This window comes from Panthera tigris, chromosome D2 (assembly GCF_018350195.1).
Source record: "Panthera tigris isolate Pti1 chromosome D2, P.tigris_Pti1_mat1.1, whole genome shotgun sequence".
Taxonomy (NCBI): Eukaryota; Metazoa; Chordata; class Mammalia; order Carnivora; family Felidae; genus Panthera; species Panthera tigris.
In genome coordinates this window covers 3,034,429-3,055,439 of record NC_056670.1, presented here as the reverse complement: position 1 = coordinate 3,055,439, position 21,011 = coordinate 3,034,429, and the positions used below count along the sequence as shown (strand labels likewise).

The 21,011-nt window shown below is 37.1% G+C and overlaps 1 protein-coding gene across 1 annotated transcript in view; it reads right to left on the bottom strand.

The window, feature by feature from the left end:
* Nucleotides 1–21,011, bottom strand: part of PCDH15 (protocadherin related 15) — an 833,394-nt gene that overhangs the window by 641,696 nt on the left and 170,687 nt on the right. Inside the window, 1 exon segment of the mRNA XM_042960326.1 lies at nt 19,428–19,493. Within this exon segment, the coding sequence (XP_042816260.1) occupies nt 19,428–19,493 (66 nt within the window).

The following is a 21,011-nucleotide window of genomic DNA, read 5'->3' as shown; positions in this document are numbered from 1 at the left end:
GGCGGGATTTTCTTTTTTTCTCATGGCTGGATAATATTCAATTGTATATACACACCACATGTTTCTTCACTCATCCATTGAGACACTTAGATTGTTTGCATTTCTTGGCTATCACGAATAATATGCCAAAATACATGAGAGTGCATACATGTTCAGTGACCTGTTTTCATTTCCGTTGGTTATATGCCTAGAAGTCAGATCGCTGGAAAACATGGTAGTTCTATTTTTAATTCTTTGAGGAACCTCCATACTGTTCTCCATATTAGCTGAACCACTTTATAATCCCACCAAGAGTGTAGAAAATTTCTTTCATACATCCTCACCAACGCTTGCCTCTTCTTGATTCTGGCCATTCTGACAGGTATGAGTTGGTATCTCCTTGCAGTTTCGATTTGTATTTCCCTGATGATGAGTGATGCTGAACATCTTTTCAAGTGCCTGTTGGCCATCTGGATGTCCTCTTTGGAGAAATGTCTGTTAAGGCCCTCCACCCATTTTTTAAATCAGATTGTTTGTTTTTTGCTTATTGAGTTGTAAGAGTTCTTTATAAATTTAGATATGAACACTTCATCCAAGACCTGGTTTACAAATACTTTCTCCCACTCAGTAGGTTGCCTAATCATTTTTTTGACTGTTTCTTTTGCTGTGCAGAATCTTTTAAGTTTGATGTAGTGCCTTTTGTTCTGATGTTTGTTTTGTTTCGGTGCTGTTGATGTCATATCCAAAAAACAAAAACAAAAACAAAACAACAAACAAACAAATAAAAGAACATTGCCAAGACCAATGGGCGTGGCATTAGAGGAACTTCTTCCCTATGTTTACTCCTGGGAGTTTTAAGGCTTCAGGTCTTATATTTTGCTTTTGATCAATTTCAAGTTAATTTTTGTGTGCAGTGTAAGACAGGGCTCCAATTCCTTTTTTCTTCTTTTTGCAGGTAACTCTTCACTTTTACCAACACCACTTGTTTTCCCAACACCACTTTCCCTATTGGATGTTTTTGGCTCCCTTATCAAATATTAGTTGGCCATATATGGGAAGGTATAATCCCAGGCTGTTTCAATGATCTATGTGAATATCTTTATACCAATGTCATACTGGTTTAATTACTATAGCTTTGCAATGTAGTTTGAAATCAGGAAGTGTGATACCTCTGGTTTTATTCTTCTTTCTTATGACTGCTTTGGCTATTTGGGTGTTCTTGTGGCTCCCTACAAGTTTTCAGATTATTTTTCTAATTCTGTGAAAAATGCCCTTGCAATTTTGATAGGGATTACATGGAATCTACAAATGGCTTTGGGTAGCATGGACATGTTAACAATATTAATTTTTCTAATCCACAAACACAGGATACACTTCCATTCGTTTGTCTCTTCTTTCATTTCTTCTAGAATGGTATTGTTGGCCTTGTGAAGATTCGTCACTTCTTTGGATACATTTCTTTCAGATACGTTACTGTTTTTGATGATATTATGAGTGGGACAGTGTCCTTTATTTCCTTTTAAGATTTCTTGTTAATGTAGAGAAATACACCTGAATTCTGTGGATTTATTTTACATCATACAACTTTACTGAATTCATTTACTAGATCCATTTTTTTAATTGGAGGGCATATTGAATATATAAAATTGTGTCACTGACAAATAATGACGATTTTCTTTCCTGTTTTGATTGCCTTTTATTTTATCTTGTTTTGGTTTGCTTTTTTTGCTTGATTGCTCTAGATACAACTTCCGATGCTATGTTGAATAATAGTGGTAACAATGGGAAATCTTTTCTTATTCTTGATCTTAGATGAAGGCTTTCCAGTTTTTTTTTTTTTTTCTATTAAGTATAATGTTAGTTGTGGGTTTGTGGCATATGGACATTATTATATTGAGGTATGTTCCTTCTATACCTGCTCCGTTGAGAGTTTTTTTTTTTATCATGAAAAGATGTATTTATCAAAAATTTTTTGTGCATCTATTGAGATGACCATCTGATGTTTATCTTTCCTTCTATCAATGTGGTGTATCACATTTATTGATTTCCATATGTTGAACCATCTTTGTGTCCCAGGGACAAATCCCACTTGGCTATGGTGTGTACTATTTTCACTGAGTTCTTCAATTCAGTTTAATGTTTTGTTGACATTTTTTGCATCTATGGCCATCAGGGATATTGGTCTACAGTTTTCTTTTCTTGTGGTGCCACTGTCTGGCTTTGATATTAGGGTAATATTGGCCTCATAGAATGAGTTTGCAAGTGTCCCCTCTCTTTAATTTTTTAGAAGCTTGAGAAGGATTGGTGTTAATTCTTCTTTAAATGTTTGGTAGAATTCTCCAGTAAATCCACCAGGTCCTAGGGTTTTCTGCTTTGGCAAGTTTTTGATTACTAATTTAATCTCCTTCTTGTTATCTTTCTGTTCAGACTTTTTATTTTCTTGATTCTGTTGGTAGAATGTCTGAGTCTAGAAAATTATCCATTTCTTCTAGGTTATCTATTTGTTGTTGTATAATTGTTCATAACAGTCCCTTATGATTGCTTGTATTTCTGTGCTGCCAGTTACATATCCTCTTGCATTTCTGATTTTATTTATTTGAATTGTCTCTCTTTTGTCCTTAGTCTCATTAAAATTTTGTGAATTTCATTTACCTTTCCAAAAAACCAGCACTTAAGGTGGGGGGGGGGTGGCCTGGGTAGCTCAGTTGGTTGAGCCTCTGACTTCAGCTCAGGTCATGATCTCACAGTTCATGGGTTCGAGCCCTGCATCGGACTCTGGGCTGACAGCTTGGAGCCTGGAGCCTGCTTCAGATGCTGTGTCTGTCTCTTAAAAATTAAATAAATGTTAAAAATTTTTGTTAAAAAAAATCAAAATTAAACAGCACTTAGGGTTGGTGATTTTTTTTCTATAGTATTTATTTTCCCTCTGCTCTTCATTCCCTTCCTTCTGCTTAGGCTTCTGTTGGGCTTAATTTGTTCTTTTTCCTAATTCCTTGAGGTATAGAGTTAGTCTTTTGTGATCTTTCTGAATTCTATATGTATTTTTCACTGTAAAGTTCCCTCTCAGAACTGCTTTTGCAGTGTCCTGTAGGTTTAGATACATTATATTTCCTTTTTCTTTCTTTTTTTTTTTTTTTTGAGGTATTCTTGGATTTCCTTTTTGATTTTTTCTTTGACCTATTGATTGATTAGGAGTGTGTTGTTTAGTCTCCATATACTTGTACATGTTTTCTAGCTTTCCTCATGTGGTTGATTGTTAGTTTCATCCCATTATGGTAGGAAAGGATACTGGTATGATTCTGACCCTCTTACATTTGTAGAGACATACTTTGTGTCCTATCATATGATTTTTCCTTGAGAATGTTCTATATGCACGTGACGAGAATGTGTCTTCTGCTACTATTGAAAGGCATGTTCTAAAGACATGTGTTTGGTCCATGGGGTCTAACGTATGGTTCAAGTCCATCGTTTCCTTGTTGATTTTCTGTCTGGATGATCTATCTATTGTTGAAAGTGGAGTGTTGAAATACCCTACTACTAGTGTATTGTTGTCTATTTCTCCCTTCATATTTGTTAGTATTTACTTAATATATTAGGTGCTCCAGTGTTGGGTGCATATATATTTATGACTGTTATATCTTCTTAATGGATTGATCTATTTATCATTACATACTGACCTCCCTTGGCTCTTTTATCAGCTTTGGCTGGAAGTCTACATTTTGCACAATATAGGTAGTAGCTACCTTGCTTTCTTTTGGTTTCTACTTGTAAGGAATGTCTTTTTCCATTACTTCATTTTGAGTCTATGTTGGATATTGCATTTTATCCATCCAGCCACTCTGTGCCTTTGACTGGTGCATTCGACCCATTTCATTTAGTAATTATTGATACATAAAGGACTTACTAATGCCATCTTATTAATTGTTCTATATGGATGTTTTGTATTTCCAATGTTTCTTTTTCCCTCTGTTTTTGCATGTCTTTGTAGATTGATTATTTTCTGTTGAGATGTGCCCTGCTTCCCTGTTCCTTTTTGTAGATCTACTCCAGGTTTCTGCTTTGTAGTTACAGCAGAATTTACATAAAACATCTTATAGATAATACAGTCCATTTTAGGCTGAGAGCAACTTCCCTTTGATCACCAATAAAGGATCTAGCCTCCTACTCCTCCCTATTATATTACAGACATCACAAATTATCTCTTTTTATGTTGGGTAATTTCTTCAACAATTTATAGTATCTATAATTATTTTTACTACTTTTCCTTTAACCTTTCTACCACAAATGAGTGGTTAATACTCTATCCTAAAATAGAGTTTTTCCAGGTCTCACTGTATATTTTTCACCATTTTGTCTGTGTTGTATACTTTCAGATGTTTTTGTGTCATGGATTAGCATCTTTTCATTTCAGCCTGAAGAATTCTTTCCACATTTCTTGCAAGGCGATTCCTGTGGTGGCGAATTCCCTCCGCTTCTGTTGGTTTGGGGAGGTCTTTATCTCTCTTTCGTACCTGAAGGACAACTATGCAGCATAAAGTATCTTGGCTGGCGGTGTTTTCTTTTTGTTTTTGTTTCCCAACACTTTGAAGGCACCATTCGACTCTCTCCTGGCCTGTAGTTTCTGCGGAGTAATCTGTTGATGGCCTAACAGGGTTCCTCTGGGTGTCCTATACACTTTTTTCCTGGCTGCCTTTCCCTGTCTCCATCATTGTATTTTGACAATTTCAGTACAGCGTGTTTTGGAGACAGTCTTTCACATGAGATAATAAAGTGTTCCAGCAGCTACATGGCCTTGTATGTCCAAATCTTTCCCCAGGTTTGGCAAGTTCTCAGCTGTTATTTCCTTAAAGAGACTGTCCTTTTGTCTTCCTTTTCTCTTCCTGGAGTCCTGATTATTCTAATATTTGCCATTCTCTGGGTTTTGGTGGTTCTGATAGACTCTTTTTGCTCTTTCAAAATTGTATTTCCCTTTTTTCTCATGTGTCATTTCAAAACTCCTATCCTCCAAGTCACTCATTCTTCCTTCTAGTTGGTCTGCCCAGTTACTGATGCTGCCTCACCTGATCTCGGTCATTGGCTCTTCAGGTTAGGATTTCTATTTGGTCCTTTTTTTTATTCACATATTTTATTCCCAATTTCATTGAATTATCTCTCATAGTTTTTCTTGTAACTTCCCAAGTTTCTTCAAAATCACTACTTTACATTCTTTATCAGTTAGATTGAAATATTCTCTGCCTTTGAACTTGGTGGCTGGAGACTTATTATGTTCTTTCTGTGAGGTCATGTCACCTTGATTTTTCATATTGCTTGTTGTTATGCATGCTTGCTTTCCTATCTGGAGTAGCTGACACCTCTTTAACTCTTTGCCCTTAGCCTTCAGCACACGCATTGTTAGATCTTACGGTGGTGTTATTATGGCAGATTTGTTTTGTTTTGGTTTCTGTCCTTGAGAAAGTGTAGCTTCTCTACTCTTCTTGTTTGCTCTTGTAGGCAGTTTGTGAGCTTTTCTGTCTCCGGTTCTCCCCGTTCACCCAGCTGACATTAGAGACCTCTCCTTGGTTCCTCCAGTTCACCCAGCTGGTTATTAGAGACCTCTCTGGTTTTTCCAGGTCACCTAGCTGACTACTAAAGACCTCTCCTTGGTTTTTCCAGGTCACCCAGCTGGCTACTAGAGACCTCTATTTGATTTTTCCAGGTCACCCAACTTGTTATTAGAGATCTCTCTTTGGAATCCAGAAGGTGGAGCTATAGCTCAAGTTTGCAGTTTGTCCCTGGTCTGCCAACCTTGGCCCCAGGCCTGCTTTCTTTAAGCTCCCTGTTTGCTGGGGCTCCTGTTCCTGGGTGTGCCTGGGAGCACATACAAGGAACAAATGGCAGAGTGGGGGATGCAGGTTTAGCATGGGTTTGGAGTGCCTGCAGACCCAGCAGAAAGAACTCTGGGAGTGGAACTCCCAGAGGCTTGTGGGTGGACTTTCTGCACAATCCTGTTACCACCATCTGGCATGCTTATCTGCTTCTCAGCATCCTCCCTCCCCCAGTTTGCAGAGCCCCAGGAGCTGGTGGGGACGGGTGGGCTTCCCCCAACCAAACACCCAGCTGGAGTAGCCTGACTGTTACTCACTGCTTTCCTTTTCCCTCTGTGGGAGAGATCACCTCCACTGGCCAAGCCAGCCTCTTCCCAGGTCTCCTGGGAGGAGGGGTGGACCAGGGACATTTCTCTTACTGCCTCTGCTATGATCAATTTTTTCTCTCCCTCCCTCTCTCCCTCCCTCCCTCCTTCTTTCCATTCATACCTTCCTTAACTCCTTCCTCCTTCCCTTCCTTCCTTCCTTAACTCCTTCCTTCCTCCCTTCCTTTCTCCCTTCCTTCCTTCCTTCCTTCTTGCCTTTTTTCTCTAATGCTATGCTGGAGTCAGCCATTGGGAAGGCTAGGCTTCTGCAGATTCTATCTCATGCATGACTGCCTGCCCAGGACTGAACTCACCCATTTTTTTGCCTGACAACAGGGAGAGGGACTAGGCATTTTCTGGTCCACTGGCTCCTCAGCCCTAGGGGGATTTGTCTATATCTTGTTGCCTGCACTGGTGGGTGAGGTTCTGGCTCTACTGATTCCTCAGTCCTGGGGGGTGGTTTCTGTAACTTGTTGCACTGATGGATGAGGTTCCTCATTTTATACATATTAGCATTCACTTATTTTTGATTAATGTCAAAACTATTTTATAAATACAAAAGAAATTTGTCTCATTGTAGACACGGTCATGCAGGCAAAAAAGAACATTTAAAATTAAAAAGGACACAGTTTCCTTCTATGTGCACAGTGAATTGTGATTAATGGTCGATTATGTTGAAAAATCTTAATGATGAAAATGCTCCAAACTATCCGAAACAGACAGGTGAGTGCCATTTAACTCTAATGATAGCGGGTGTTTGTGGGATTCATGTTAATGATTCACTCTGTCAAAGAAAGTAGGTTGTTTTTTTTTTTAAATGCCTGCGGGCATTTCGCTACGTTCTGGCATCACAGCAATGAATCAAAGCAGATACAGTCTTTGTTCTCGGGAAACTTGCAATCTACTATAAATGATCCTAATACTCCCCGTTTTAAGATAAAAGGTTGCATCAGTTGTGGGCAGAAAAATATGAGCCACAGGCTTACATGTTCCCCTTCCATCCTGTCTTTCCCCTAGAGCATGGATTTATATTTATAGTCTAACTGAATTCTGTATATTTACAGGGCATTCTGCTGGTCTCTCCACCACTGGGTTAATAGAAATACAACTGTATGCCTTACCCCATGTAATAAGACTCACAGAAGAAATTTCTCTCACATATTCCAGGGATGTTTGTGTGATTCCTGAATGACTGTGGCACAGAATTAAGAAGCTACATTTTCCTAGAGACTTAATTTTGACTAATGGTCAATAAGTTAAAAATTAAAATTTAAGTTAAAAACAGACATACCAGGGGAAAGAACGCTCAATTCTTATTGATACTCAAGATACAACACAACACTTCAAAAATGTTAATTTTAGCATTACGCTTTTATAAAACTAAAGCCCAAAAGGTAATATCTGAGGTTTCTTAAAAAAACAAACAAACAAACAAACAAACAAACAAAAAAAAAACAGTTACAAGGATGTTTAGTTTAGTTTCTTATCAATGTCTCATTTGTTGACAATGAAAAGATGTTTTAATATACAAAATAGGGATTTCCAATCTAGAAATGCATCATGTGAGCAGCTAAACTGGGACTATGTGGGAAGATAAAAATAATCTCTTTATTCAATTTCAAATTGCTGATATTTACTTTCCTCAAAGTCAGATATCATTTTAATTGTTTTGCTTCCACTGGAAAAAAAAGCCAGAGTAGCATTGGGTAAAGAGTGAAAATGATGGAGAAAAATGATATTTTGTGGGACTTAGCTGGCATTTTGAAACAGACTGAAATCAAGCTGAAATAATCACTTCTCTTCTGGAACACATAACGGATTGGGGTTAAGTGACAATAGCCTGTTCGGCATTGGGCCTCATTTTAGAGACATCAAGACTGAAGGTGTCAAAAGAATTTTCAAATATTAGGAATTAAACATTCATTTTAATAATCACTACCTGACACAGCGAGTAAACGTAGTAGAGATATAAACTGGTCATTAGAAATAAAAAAAACAAAACAAAAAAAAAAAACAAAAAAAGAAGAAAGAAAGCACATCTTTGTTTACAACAGTGTTGCATAAAGCTTCTTCACTACAAACATCTTCAACAGGCTGCTTCTAAGTTTACAGACAAAGTCTCAAGGGTAGCTTCTAAATTATTCATTTTGTTTTCAAATTGTTTTGAATTCATTTATAACCTTTGGTCTGGCCGTTTATGATAAGAGCTCTCACATGGCTAAATAAATACTCTGAAGAACAGTAAATGAACTCGGTAGAGACACTTGGGGAGAGAACTTTTCTTGCACACCCTGACTGGTAAGCACTGTTCCTTTCCTACTCAAAACCATTTTCAGAAGCAACCCTCTCAACTACATACAAATGGAAAAGTTTAAACAACTGTTTTGTAGATTTGTAAATTTTCAAAAGGAAAAGCAAACACACAAGAAGACCAGCATAAAGAAGAGCAGGGAAAAGAAGATTTCTGGAAAGAGCCTTGTTTCCAGAGTGTGCAGAGTTAAGAAGGAGTGTTAGGGCTAAGGAGCCAGCACTGGAGACTTAAGAAGTAAGAATTACTGTGTGGCAAAATGTGAAGGCTAGAAAATAATGATGAGCTGGTACAAAACAAAACAAAACAAAACAAAACAAAACAAAACAAAACAAAACCAAAACAAAACAAATCACAATGGCAAGTACTCTGAGTAGATTAAAGAGAAAGCATCTTAAACATGGTAGCATATCTCCACATTCTTTTTTCTTTTAATTTTGTTTATTTATTTATTATTTATTTATTTATATTTATTATTTATTTATTTATTTTTGAGAGAGAGAGAGAGAGAGAGAGACAGAGACAGAATGCGAGTGGCTTAGGGACAGAGAGAGAGGGAGACACGGAATCCAAAGCAGGCTCCAGGCTCCAGGCTCCAGGCTCCCAGCTGTCAGCACACAGCCAGACATGGGGCTCGCACTCACCAGCTGTGAGATCATGACCCGAGCCAGAGTTGGATGCTCAACCCACTGAGCCACCCAGGCGGCCCAGCATATCTCCACATTCTGTTTAATAAAGCCCTTTGTATTTTAGCCAAGCTGAATGTGTTGTAATGGTGCATAGCTGTGACGATTCCCCAAATCTTTCATGACGGAGTACAGTTAAGAGATTCATTTTTTTATTTGTTCTAAGGAGTAAGTATGCACTATTTGCTTGTGCTGCATCCTCTGGTACAGACAGGAAATAAACGCTAGCTCCAGTATATCCCTCACGGTTTTATGAAGTAGCTATAGGTGTAGGGCAACCACCTATTTCACGTTCATTAATCCATAAAGCACATGTGCAAGCGTATTTAATTGAATTACATCAACAATTCCAATTAGAAATACAGGGCATTTGAACATTTGTTTTGAAAACTGCTATAGGAGTTATTTTAAGTCCAAGAAACATTTCATATCATCCAGGTTACTGTTGCATAACCTTTAAAATGTGTACTACTCTCCTCTATTCAGAAGTGACTAGACTGACCGACTTCAGATTTCTGTGTCCTCACAGAGGGGAAAACCCATAGGCCTGCTGTCCCAGTGATGAGGATCAGTAACCTAGGGGCCAATATTTGTCATAAGGCACAGGAGAAATCAGATGTAGACATTTCTTAAAAAGGTTCTGGGCAGAGAATACCCCCAGGAGCTTGATTCTAAAACCAGTAATTAAACCTTGCTGTCTCTTCTATCCTAAATAATTCCCACCAGGGACTCACTCCCCAATGAAACTCAAACATTGAATGAGCTACAGGTAAAGAGTGCTGTGGATATGCAGAGAAAGCTCAAAGCCAAGGTCTCCTGCTTCCTTCCAACCAAAGCCTCATCCTCTGGACGTGGCTTCTCCCGTGTGGAACCATCTGTCTTTTACATCAGGCTAACTCGTTTCTCTGGTCTTTGTTACCCAAATTAGAAGTCAAAATATTGGTGGCCTGCAGGCCACATGAGGCACACAGATATGCTTTGTTCAGTTCATAAAAGAAATCAAAATTTAAATTAGAATGACATCTTTAATATACAGATTTTCCTATTATTCTGACAAAAAATATGGAGTATCTTCTTTCCTTCATGTTTACAAGTGGAAAGAACATTCATAGGCCTTCCCTCCTAATACTGCTTACTGCCCATGTGGCCCATGGCCCACGTTCCAACAGTATTTTATTGCAAATAAAATCAATACCAGTTCCCACCATTTGCCCTAAAGACTTATGATTTAGATGCCATCTATAGAAAAAAGGGTGAGTACAATAACAGCATTGTGTGGAAGTCTATGTGTGTGACACGATTTAATTCTACGTAATTCAGATTATTCCTATTAGATATGTGATTAACATGAAGGATTTAAGCAACGGGAAAAATACAATTAGGATAGAACGTTTTTTTCTTAAATATGCCTTTCATTTTCTTGGAGACCAGGGGTCATTTTCTACTCTTTAATCTTTTCATCATTGGTAATAGCATTAGCATTTTGAAATTTAAACAGTAAATGAGGGGCTACTAAGTTTCACAGACTTGTTTTCCTTATCTTAAAGTGCCCTAGCTTGCTGGCCTTTCTGACTTCTGTCTGCTTTGTGCATTTCCCCTGCCTCCTGTTTTATGATCCTTCCGTTACTCCAGCCTCTGGCAAACCCACTGCATATTGGGTGCTATTCAGTCAACAGACAAGCAAAAAAAAATCATAAATGAAACATAATATATGATTTAATGTCAATAAAATTCTAGATAACTTGAGATAAGTAACAACCTATTTCCTTAATGCTTAGAAACTTTCCTATTTACTTATCATTTCAGTTATATATTCAGAAGGTTTGCAGCTGCTGACCTTTTAGAAAATGATTCTTTGGCACAAATGAAAAGAAGCAGAATGCCTCATTGCATATATAGCTTCACCAGTAATGAACAGAGCCAAATTGTTTTCTCTTATGACAGTTGTCTTATAGGGGCAATTAGAGGATTAAAATACATGAGGAATTGAACACGATTTTTTTTTTACATCAACTTAGGTCTGATATTGGCAAATGGATTTTGGATAGCTTAATTTAACTCCTTTATAATTTATGGAAAAAAAACCTCTTTCCTCATCTCTATGTTCTTTTCTCACCGGAAACAACTCAGAATGACTCGTTGAAGACTGGGTGAAATAAGCAATAAAATGACAATAAAGGAATCTGTGATCATGCTTTCGGTCCTATGCAACATCCAGAAGCAATCTAGCCCGAAGACCACTAATGTCTTATAAAAATATGTAAGTTTTTTGTCAGTTAAGAATCAAGTTAGGATGTTATAAATTACAGAAAAGAAAATATTTTTCCTATTTATCCAGAAGACACAAAAACCGCCATACAAGGCTGAAGACAATTGTTTGATGTCAGCACTGATGATCTTACATGAACCCATACAAAACGTTAGTCTTATTTTAGTATTTTATAAGCTTGTGCCGTCACCCATTAATTTCCCCTAATTTTTGAGCTTCTATTATTGCTACACTTGCTGTGTTTCATAGCGTATAGTAGAGAGTCTGCTGCATTTTGTTTGTTTTCATTTGTTTTCAATTTGGATTTAGCAATTAAGACTTCAACGAAAGAGACACTGTTTCCACTAGCAATGAGACAACAGTGCAAAACAGAGACAGAATTAAAGCGCCTGCAGAAAGTAGCTGTTGAGAACTAACCCTCTCCTAAGACATATTCACTTGATTTTCCCTCCCCTTGTTTTCATGAGTAAAGCTCCATACAACTTCCAAAAGCTTAATATCTCAGAAGGTATCTTGGAATTCAGATTTTATTTAATATATAAATTATGTTGGCAACTCTCAGTCGTTACGCTTATTTGAAATAACCAAAAGAATTATTTATCATAGAACTGATAGAAGGAGAGATAGGCACAGAGAGACAGAGAGTTAAATCCAGGGACATCTTAAGCCAGTGTCCTAGTTTTGACACATTGCAAGAAGCATGGCCCAGGGACAGGCCCAGATAAGAAATTCAATCTTTAACACCATTTCTTCAACTATTTACAAGAGCCAAGGACTCTGTCTGTGACAACTTATTACTGAAACATTCTGCATCTACTATGCACGTCCAGCAGCCACCACTTCTTGGGAGTCTCTCACTTTACCTGAATAGAACACAGTCATCCAGGCTACCTGACACCGGCCATGTTGGTTCCTTAGTTTCCTCTGTCCTGAATACCTGCAGTCTCACATCTGTGGTTCAACTCATCTATCATGTGCTACTCTACAGAGTCAACCCTTCTTCCCCTCAGATTGTAAAAACCTTCAGCCAGTGTGGACTCTTTTCTCTTTGGGGAATGAAGGAGAATAAATTAAAAATGGGCAAAACATTTGAATGAACATCTGGATGCCAAAGATTTTTATCACATCACACATTGTTTATACTTTGGGAATGTTCATTAAAACACTGTTGGTTATTTGAAGATTTTGTGTCTATGAGTGTAAGCAAGGTTTTGCTTTTGTTTTGTTTTCTTTTGTCTCCCTGGGAATGTGTGTGATTCCCCTTGAAAACCTTTGGAGGTGTGCAGAGCAGAGTTTGACTAACTCCTTCTGACAAACTAAAGTGCATGCAATTGGCAACTACAGGGAAAGAGAAACATCAACAAAAAATGTAATATCCTCCTCTAAGCCTAGTGGTTTTGACAATGGGAGGAAAAGAACACTGAGGAACTCCTAAATACCCCTCAATACCATGACTGTCTCAAGTAAAGGACCAACTTCTACACCCCTTCCTCCTCTACCCTAACTGCATACTTGGACCAGAGCCACTCTGGGGAAGCGGTGACCAACTGAAGTCACCGCTTCTTTCTGTGGCCTCCTCTCCCTTTCAGGAAGCAGGTAGGGGTTTGTAATCCTCAACCTCACTCATACCCTGACTCTCGAATGCTCCCTGAGAGTGAAAAGGGAACTCCCCATTGAGTCAGCTGTGGCATCCTTTGTTGGCGGCTGCTTTCAAACTATACGTTCAGCATCACTCTTCATTTCTCAAATTTGCTCTCAGCTCACAATATCTTTTTGACTTTAAATCTATAAAGGGCCTTTAGGATGGGCTTTAATCCCTCACTTAAAACCCCTTTGCCTCTGAATCTTTCCATTTTTTGTACAATCACAGTGTTACATGATTTAACCATCACTTAAAACCATTTTCTGGTCCCCTTGCCTCAGTTGTGCCTATGGATCTGTCCAGTTCCTAAGGATAAGCCCAAACTGGATGTACTAAAACCTGTCTGGAAGCCATGCCACAGTTCCTGTACAACAGCTGGCACTTGAGGACAGACTGTCAATGGTTCTGGTATAACTGCTCCTCCTCCTTCCTTCCAGTACAGACTCAGTGCCACAAACAGCTAAGAGTCCGTTGAACCTAGAACATATTTCCAGAAAGATTTTTAAAGACGTCTTTAGAGCCATGTTATTTACAACAAAAAATGAAAGGGACATACAGAGATTTCCTGTATACACCATATCCTCTCACACACATAGCCTACTCCATTATCAAAATCACTCATCAGAATGGTACTTTTTTAGAAATTAAGGATAAGCTTACAGTGACACATCATAATGATCCAAAGTCTATAGTTTACCTTAGGGTTCACTCTTGGTTTTATACATTCTATGGGTTTGAACAAATGTATGATGACATAAATCCATCATTAGAATATCATATAGAGTATTTTCCACCAAAAAATATCCTCTGTGTAATGCTTATTTATCTCTCTCCCACTCACCCTCAGACTCTACTGAACTTTGTATTTTCTCTGTAATTTTGCCTTTTCAAGAATGTCTCCATACTTTTGTATTTCCAGTTGGAATAATACATATGTAGACTTTTCAGATTGGCTTCTTTCACTTAGGTATGTGTATTTAGGATCTCTCCATGTCTACAAATAAACTTTAAAACATAGACTATAACAAGAGACAAGGAAGAACACTAAATAATCATAAAGAAAACAATCCAACAAGAAGGGATAACAATTATAAACATTTATGCTCCCAATAAGAGACCAATGGGTAGATCATCCAAACAGAAACTCAACAAAGAAACAGTATCTTTTTTCTATCTATCTTCCTTCCTTCCTTCCTTCCTTCCTTCCTTCCTTCCTTCCTTCCTTCCTTTTTTGAAACAGTCTCTTTGAATGACATATTGGATTAGACGGATCTAACAAATATATTCAGAACACTCCATCCTACACATTCTTTTCAAGTGCACATGGAAAATTATCCAGAATATACCACATGTTAGGCCACAAAACAAGGCTCAACAAATTCAAAAAGATCAAAGTCATATTATGCATCTTTTCTGACTAAAACAATATGAAACTAGAAATCAACTATAGAAAAAATTTGGAAAGAACACAAATACATAGAGGTTAAATAACATGCTATTTAACAATGAATGGGTCAACCGAGAAATCAAGGAGAAAATTAAAAAAAATACAGGGAGACAGAGGAAATGAAAACATAATGGTCTGAAATATTTGGGATGCAGCAAAAGCTACTCAAGAGGAAAATTTAGAGCAATATGTGTCCACCTCAAGAAGCAAAATCAATTTCAAATAACAGCCTAACCTTACACATAAAGGAACTAAAAAAACAAGGATGAATGAAACTCAAACCAGTAGAAGGAAGGAAATAGTAAGGATTAAAGCAAAAATAAACAAAATCGAAACTAAACAAACTATCAAACAAAACAACAATAGAACAGATCAATCAAACCAGGACCTGGTTCTTTGAAAATAACAAAATTAATAAACCTTTAGCCAGACTCATTAAGAGAGAGAGAGAGAGAGAGAGAGAGAGAGAGCTCAAATAAACAAAATCAGAAATGAAAAAGGAGACATAACTGACATCATAGAAATACAAAGGACTTTGAGAATATTATGAAAAAAAATATATACCAACAATTGGATAACCTACAGCTAACATAATACTCAGTGGTGAAAACTGAAAGCTTTCCCTCTAAGATCAGGAACAAAACAAGGATGCCCACTCTCACCACTTTTTTTCAACATAGTACTAGAAGTCCTAGCCATAACAATCAGGCAAGAAAAAGGAATAAAAGGCATTAAAATTGGTAAGGAAGGAAAAAAAAAAACTTTCGCTATTTGTATATGACATGATAATATTTATAGAAAACACTAAAGACTCCACCAAAAATCAAGAACTGATAAGTGAATTCAGTAAAGTTGTGGGATGCCAAATCAACATACAAAAGTCCATTACATTTCTATACCCTAATAATGAAGTAGTAGAAAGAGGAAGTAAGAAAACAATCCCATTTACAATTGCATCAAAAATAATAAAATATCTAGGGATAAACTTATCCAAGGAGATGAAAGACCTATACTCTGAAACTGTAAAACACTGATGAAAGAAACTGAGGACAACACAAACAAATGGAAATATGTTCCATGTTCATAGAATGGGAAAAAAAAATGTTAAAATGTCTATACTGCCCAAACAAACAAACAAAATAAGCCAAAAAAACAGACTCTTAACTACAGAGAACAAACCAATAGTTACTGGAGGGGAGGTGGGTGGGGAAATGGGTGAAAGAGGTGATGGGTATTAAGAACACACTTATTTTGATAAGTACTGGGTAATGTATAGCACAGCTAAATTGGTACATTATCCACCTGAAACTAATATAATTGGTTAATTATACTGGAATTAAAAAAAAAAAAACAAGAATAGGTTTTTCCATGCTTTTCTTGGCTCATCAGCTCTTTATTTTTATCCCTACATTTGTCTGAATGTAGCACAGTTTATCCACTCACTTACTGAAGGACATCTTGTTTGCTTCCAAGTTTTAGAAATTATACATTAAAAAAAAATTTAAAAAGGGGCGCCTGGGTGGCTCAGTCGGTTAAGCGTCCGACTTCGGCTCAGGTCACGATCTCTCAGTCCGTGAGTTCGAGCCCCGCGTCGGGCTCTGTGCTGACGGCTCAGAGCCTGGAGCCTGTTTCAGAGTCTGTGTCTCCCTCTCTCTCTGACCCTCCCCCGTTCATGCTCTGTCTCTCTCTGTCTCAAAAATAAATAAACGTTAAAAAAAAAAAAGAAATTAGAGATAAAGTTGCTATAAACATCCATGTGTAGGCTTTTGTGGGGACAAAAGTTTTCCAGAAAGAATTTGTAGATATTCTTATTTTATTAAATAAGAGAATATGTCCTAAGTCTGTTTCTCCATATGCATTCTCCCTTCTAAATGTAACTGCACATTAAACATGCCATACCCACCACCTCAAGGCTTTTCTCATGGTTGTCAGGGGCCAGCACATGTCCATTTATGTGTTGACATTGTGTCCTTAAAGCATAACTTCTGTTTTTCTATAGTTATCCTGGTTCAGGTCGAGAGTTATATGAAGCATCTGTTATCAATATTCTGTTGAGAACAATGATCAAAGAGGGGAAGAATCTGACAGAGCCCAGGGTTACAAAGAAGCTTATGGATCTTTACCTATTACAGTTTTTATCTTTCAAACATACACGTTTGTGAAAATGCAATTATAACACGTATTCACAACGAGGAAATAGTCCCATCCCATGCAGTATAAAAGTTGTGAAAGATGCAGGTGCATGTGACAAATAACGGACATTTCTATATATGGACCTCAACGACTTACATAAGAACATTAAGTATAGACTTAAAAAGAAAAGTAAGCTACTAAAAGCTATACTTCAGTGGGAAGAGGTCTTTAGCAATAGATATTATTTACCTGTAGTCATTAATAAAGTAAACCACAGGCAAGCTGACACACGATAGACTTACCAGTTTGACTTAAGAAAGGATTTGTTCTTTAAAATGAGTGTTTATGAAACCGGTAAAATCAAATATCCCCAGGTTTTATTACAACCAATTAAAAACTGGTGGGGAAGAGAAATTAAAAGAGGTTAACAGCAGGGTCAGAATTAACTGTCTTACTGGAAGTTCCTTAGATAGACTGAAGAAAAATATGGGACACGCTTTCATACGCTGCTTCCTTCAGACATTCAAGACAAGATGACAGCATACCGCATTATAATCTCTGGCAGAGGTTCACTTGATCATATTTTTAGAAGTTTAATGTAAAACAAAAATGCAAACATTTAGTCTCCAGACAAGTATTTATATTGCTTGTGATGACACTCAAGTAACTTTGGCAGCATTCTGAGTAGTTGGCAGTTTCTACAAAATATGCCAATTAAAGAACACAACGTTACTACGCTGAATCATGTCACATTCTTCTAGAACACAAATATTGAACGTCTACCACATGCAGTACACAGCACTCTGTGGCAAGGGCTTCCCAGAGTTCCTGATCCTTTGAAAGTGGGATCTAGTCCACACAGGGGGGTGGTAAAATAGCACCATCATTACTGTCTATAATCACCTGTTTGGCAAATAATCTCTGTAAAGGATCACGTGTTAAAACGAAATTATTTAGTAAAATTAAGTGTTTTAGTTCAACTCAGCTTGTAAGTTCAAGTTAATTGTGAACAACAGGGAAACGAAAATAGAGAGTGGTCTCCTATCAGGTTTTTTCTTTTTGGTCTCTGGTTTAAAAGGCCAACTGTTTTCCTTGGAGAATATTTAGAAAATACGGATTTGATTTTGAAATATTACAGATTTGTATTTGGAAAATAGTTAATGATACATAATTGTATCATTACCATAATTTTCTACACAGGCAAAAGAAAATTTTCCTGATATAGTGTTTTCATGTATTTTTTATTTTCTATAAACACATCTAAGATTTACTTCCAGTTTATTCAAATATATCATAATAACTCATTAACTTCATATGCTTTCATGCTCAATATATACTGGACATTTAAAAATAATGAAAACATCCAAATTTTTGTGGTATTTTTAAGTGTTGCTAAAATTTAGTATAGGTAATTAAGTTTGTTTAAATGGAGACCAGCAATGCTGTGGACATTTTTGGATGATTCCAAAGGATATGGAAAAAGAAGAAAAAAAAATTATGCCAACTCTTCAAAGGGATAAGGGAATGTTTTATCTTAATGTTTATTTATTTATTTTGAGACAGAGAGAGAGAGAGAGAGAGAGAGAGAGAGAGATGGAGAGAGAGGAAGAGAGAATCCCAAGAAGGCTCTGTGGTGTCAGTGCAGAGCCCAATGCAGGGTTCATCCTATGAGCCAGGAGATCATGACTTGAACAGAAATCAAGTCAGATGCTCAATCAACTGAGCCACCCAGGCACCTCTAAAGGAATGCTTCTAATACAGCACAATGAAGGTATTGCATATGTTATAGAATTTTCAGAATATATGTAGGGTTAAATTCCAGGAAAAATGTCATTCTGTAATAAGCCAATTGACATAACTCCTTTATATGTGTGTGTGTATATATATGAATATTTATTTATTTATTTATTTATTTATTGAACTGGAAAACAGACTGCTTCCAATAGACACAAAGTACAAAGCGAACAAGCCCCATGGAAGGTCCATCACATAATTAGTAGTCAAACTGAGCCTCCTAGCACATTCTCACACTTACACTAGTTTGAAATAGAAACCAAGACTTGAGAGATACCGTTTTACTGCAACCTAACAGAAAAGAATCTGTAAACACACTGAAGTTTAAAAGGCTAAGAGAGCGTTGCAGAACAAAGCACCAGCTGTATTTATTTTTGGTTTTGATAAGGAAAAGTACTTTTTGAAGAACTTAGTATGGATTCCCTATTACTTAATGATGGCAGACCAACTGAGCGAACAGTCAAGCTTCTTCCTCTGCTCTCAGAACCTTCGTCAGGTTCTCTCTTCCCAAGGATTTTCAGTTCTCCCGATAACCATTCCTATATCACCATGTCTAGTGGGCTATAAGGGTAATCCTTACCAGATTCCCACCAGCGTAAGCTGCCAGGGGAAGGCTTACCTTTCGGTAGACCTCTTTTGGAGGGATGCAATGTGTCTTATTTAGGTGGCTAGATGTTTGTGTGGGTGACAGTCAACTCTACCTAGTGACAAAGAAAGACCCCAGCCATATCTGGATTCACTCTTGGGACTGACTGGGTGCAGTGACTCCTTTACAGTCAAGACTATGCAACCTTTCCAGTCACGGAAGTGTCTCTTGATCCAGGTAAAGCATTTTGCGCGTGTGGCCCAATTTAAACTCATACAGAGAAGAAATTAGGGGAGCACTATTTGTAGATTTGGGTTAACTTCATTTAGTACTTCCACATGTAACAAATCTAGGGTTGAAAGGGGAAGAAATCCCTCTTGGACAGGTCATTTGCAAAACATGAAGCTCACTCACCGTTCCGGCTTTCTTCATCAATGGCAACTATGGTGGCTGGCGGTCCTCCCCTAGCTAGTTTGCAATCTAAGGAGAGAAAACAACCATACGTAAGAAGTAACAATTGCATGAGCATTAACCTTGAGATCAAATTCACTGGGATATATATTGATATTTAAAAAGAAAAATCCCACAATCAAATTGATATGCATCATTACTTTTAATATTTTATATTAATTTTTTTTTCAGAACAGCCACAGAGACCCCTTACAACATCATAACACGTTCACTTTGTGCACCACCAAACTACTCAAATCTTATGGAGAAAACACCAGCAGAGACCACTGGAGAGCAGAAGTCCTTCAGGACAGAGATAATGGGATGGTAATTTAACCCAAAGAAATAACATAAAGGAATGATTAACAAGGATAAATTGTAATTAAAGCTTCACAACAGAAACAAACATAATTGGACTTTAATTGTGATAAAGGGTCTAATTAAAGGGAGTGAATAGAATTTTAATAATGTTCTAAAGAGAATAAAACAAAGACAGACAAGCAATGTTCATGAGGTTGTTTGGCATTTTTATTTTTGTCATCTTACCCTCATATTGCCAGTCTGGAGTCAAAAGTATAGAGTCATCAATGGAAGCAGAGCAGAAAAATGGAAGAAAGAAAGGAAGAAAGAATAGATGTACATATTTAGTGTGGATTGAAAGATATAAATAGCACTACATAATAACAGATACATCACATAATAACTTCCAGAAAAGATATACATAAAATCCTGGTATCAGATTTTTTAATCCTAATATAACATTAACACATTAACTTGATAATATGTCATTAGCATATTGAAAAATTACTATTATGGATAGAGTTGAAAAAACATAAAGTACATTTATAGGTTTCCTATGAAAAGGTACATACAAATTAATTATGAACAGTCTAGTATCCCTATGTTGAATGAATGTTAAGATTAGTGCCTGTCAATCAGTAGAGATGACTAATTTGTTATTTCAAACGCTACTAGTATCTTTTTAAGAATCTAAGGATAAGGAACATAAAAATAGTGTCATGAGCTACAATATGAATGACCATTAAAATAGGAAAGCTTTGCCAGCAAGATGTCAAATGTCCACTTCTGGGGTGTAAACCACACTTTTAGGAGGTACTCAGTAGGCCTGATGAGGCTGTGTTATGCAGTTAAATATCCATGGCACACTCCTGTGACTGCAGCATAAATCACATTTGCTTAATGTCATCCAAGCACGTGTGTCATTGGGTAGATTTCAAGGTTTTTCATTCATTCATGCATTCATTCATTCACTCAAATTCTATGTATTATGTGCATATACATGAACAATAGAACCTTTGGCAAGCACTACTCTATATTGTAAGGTACGTGCTCTCTCACGTGAATCTCAATATCTCGGAGATTTCCAGTATTTTTCTTTCCATCCTTGTCAATATTGAAGGGGTTTGAAGTCACACCATTGTTAGGTCTAAAATATCTCATGTCCACTACACTTCTCCACCCCAACATAAGACAAGTGCTCACTGTTTGTCACCCCTACTCTTGCAATGGTTACCTCACCACTTCCCA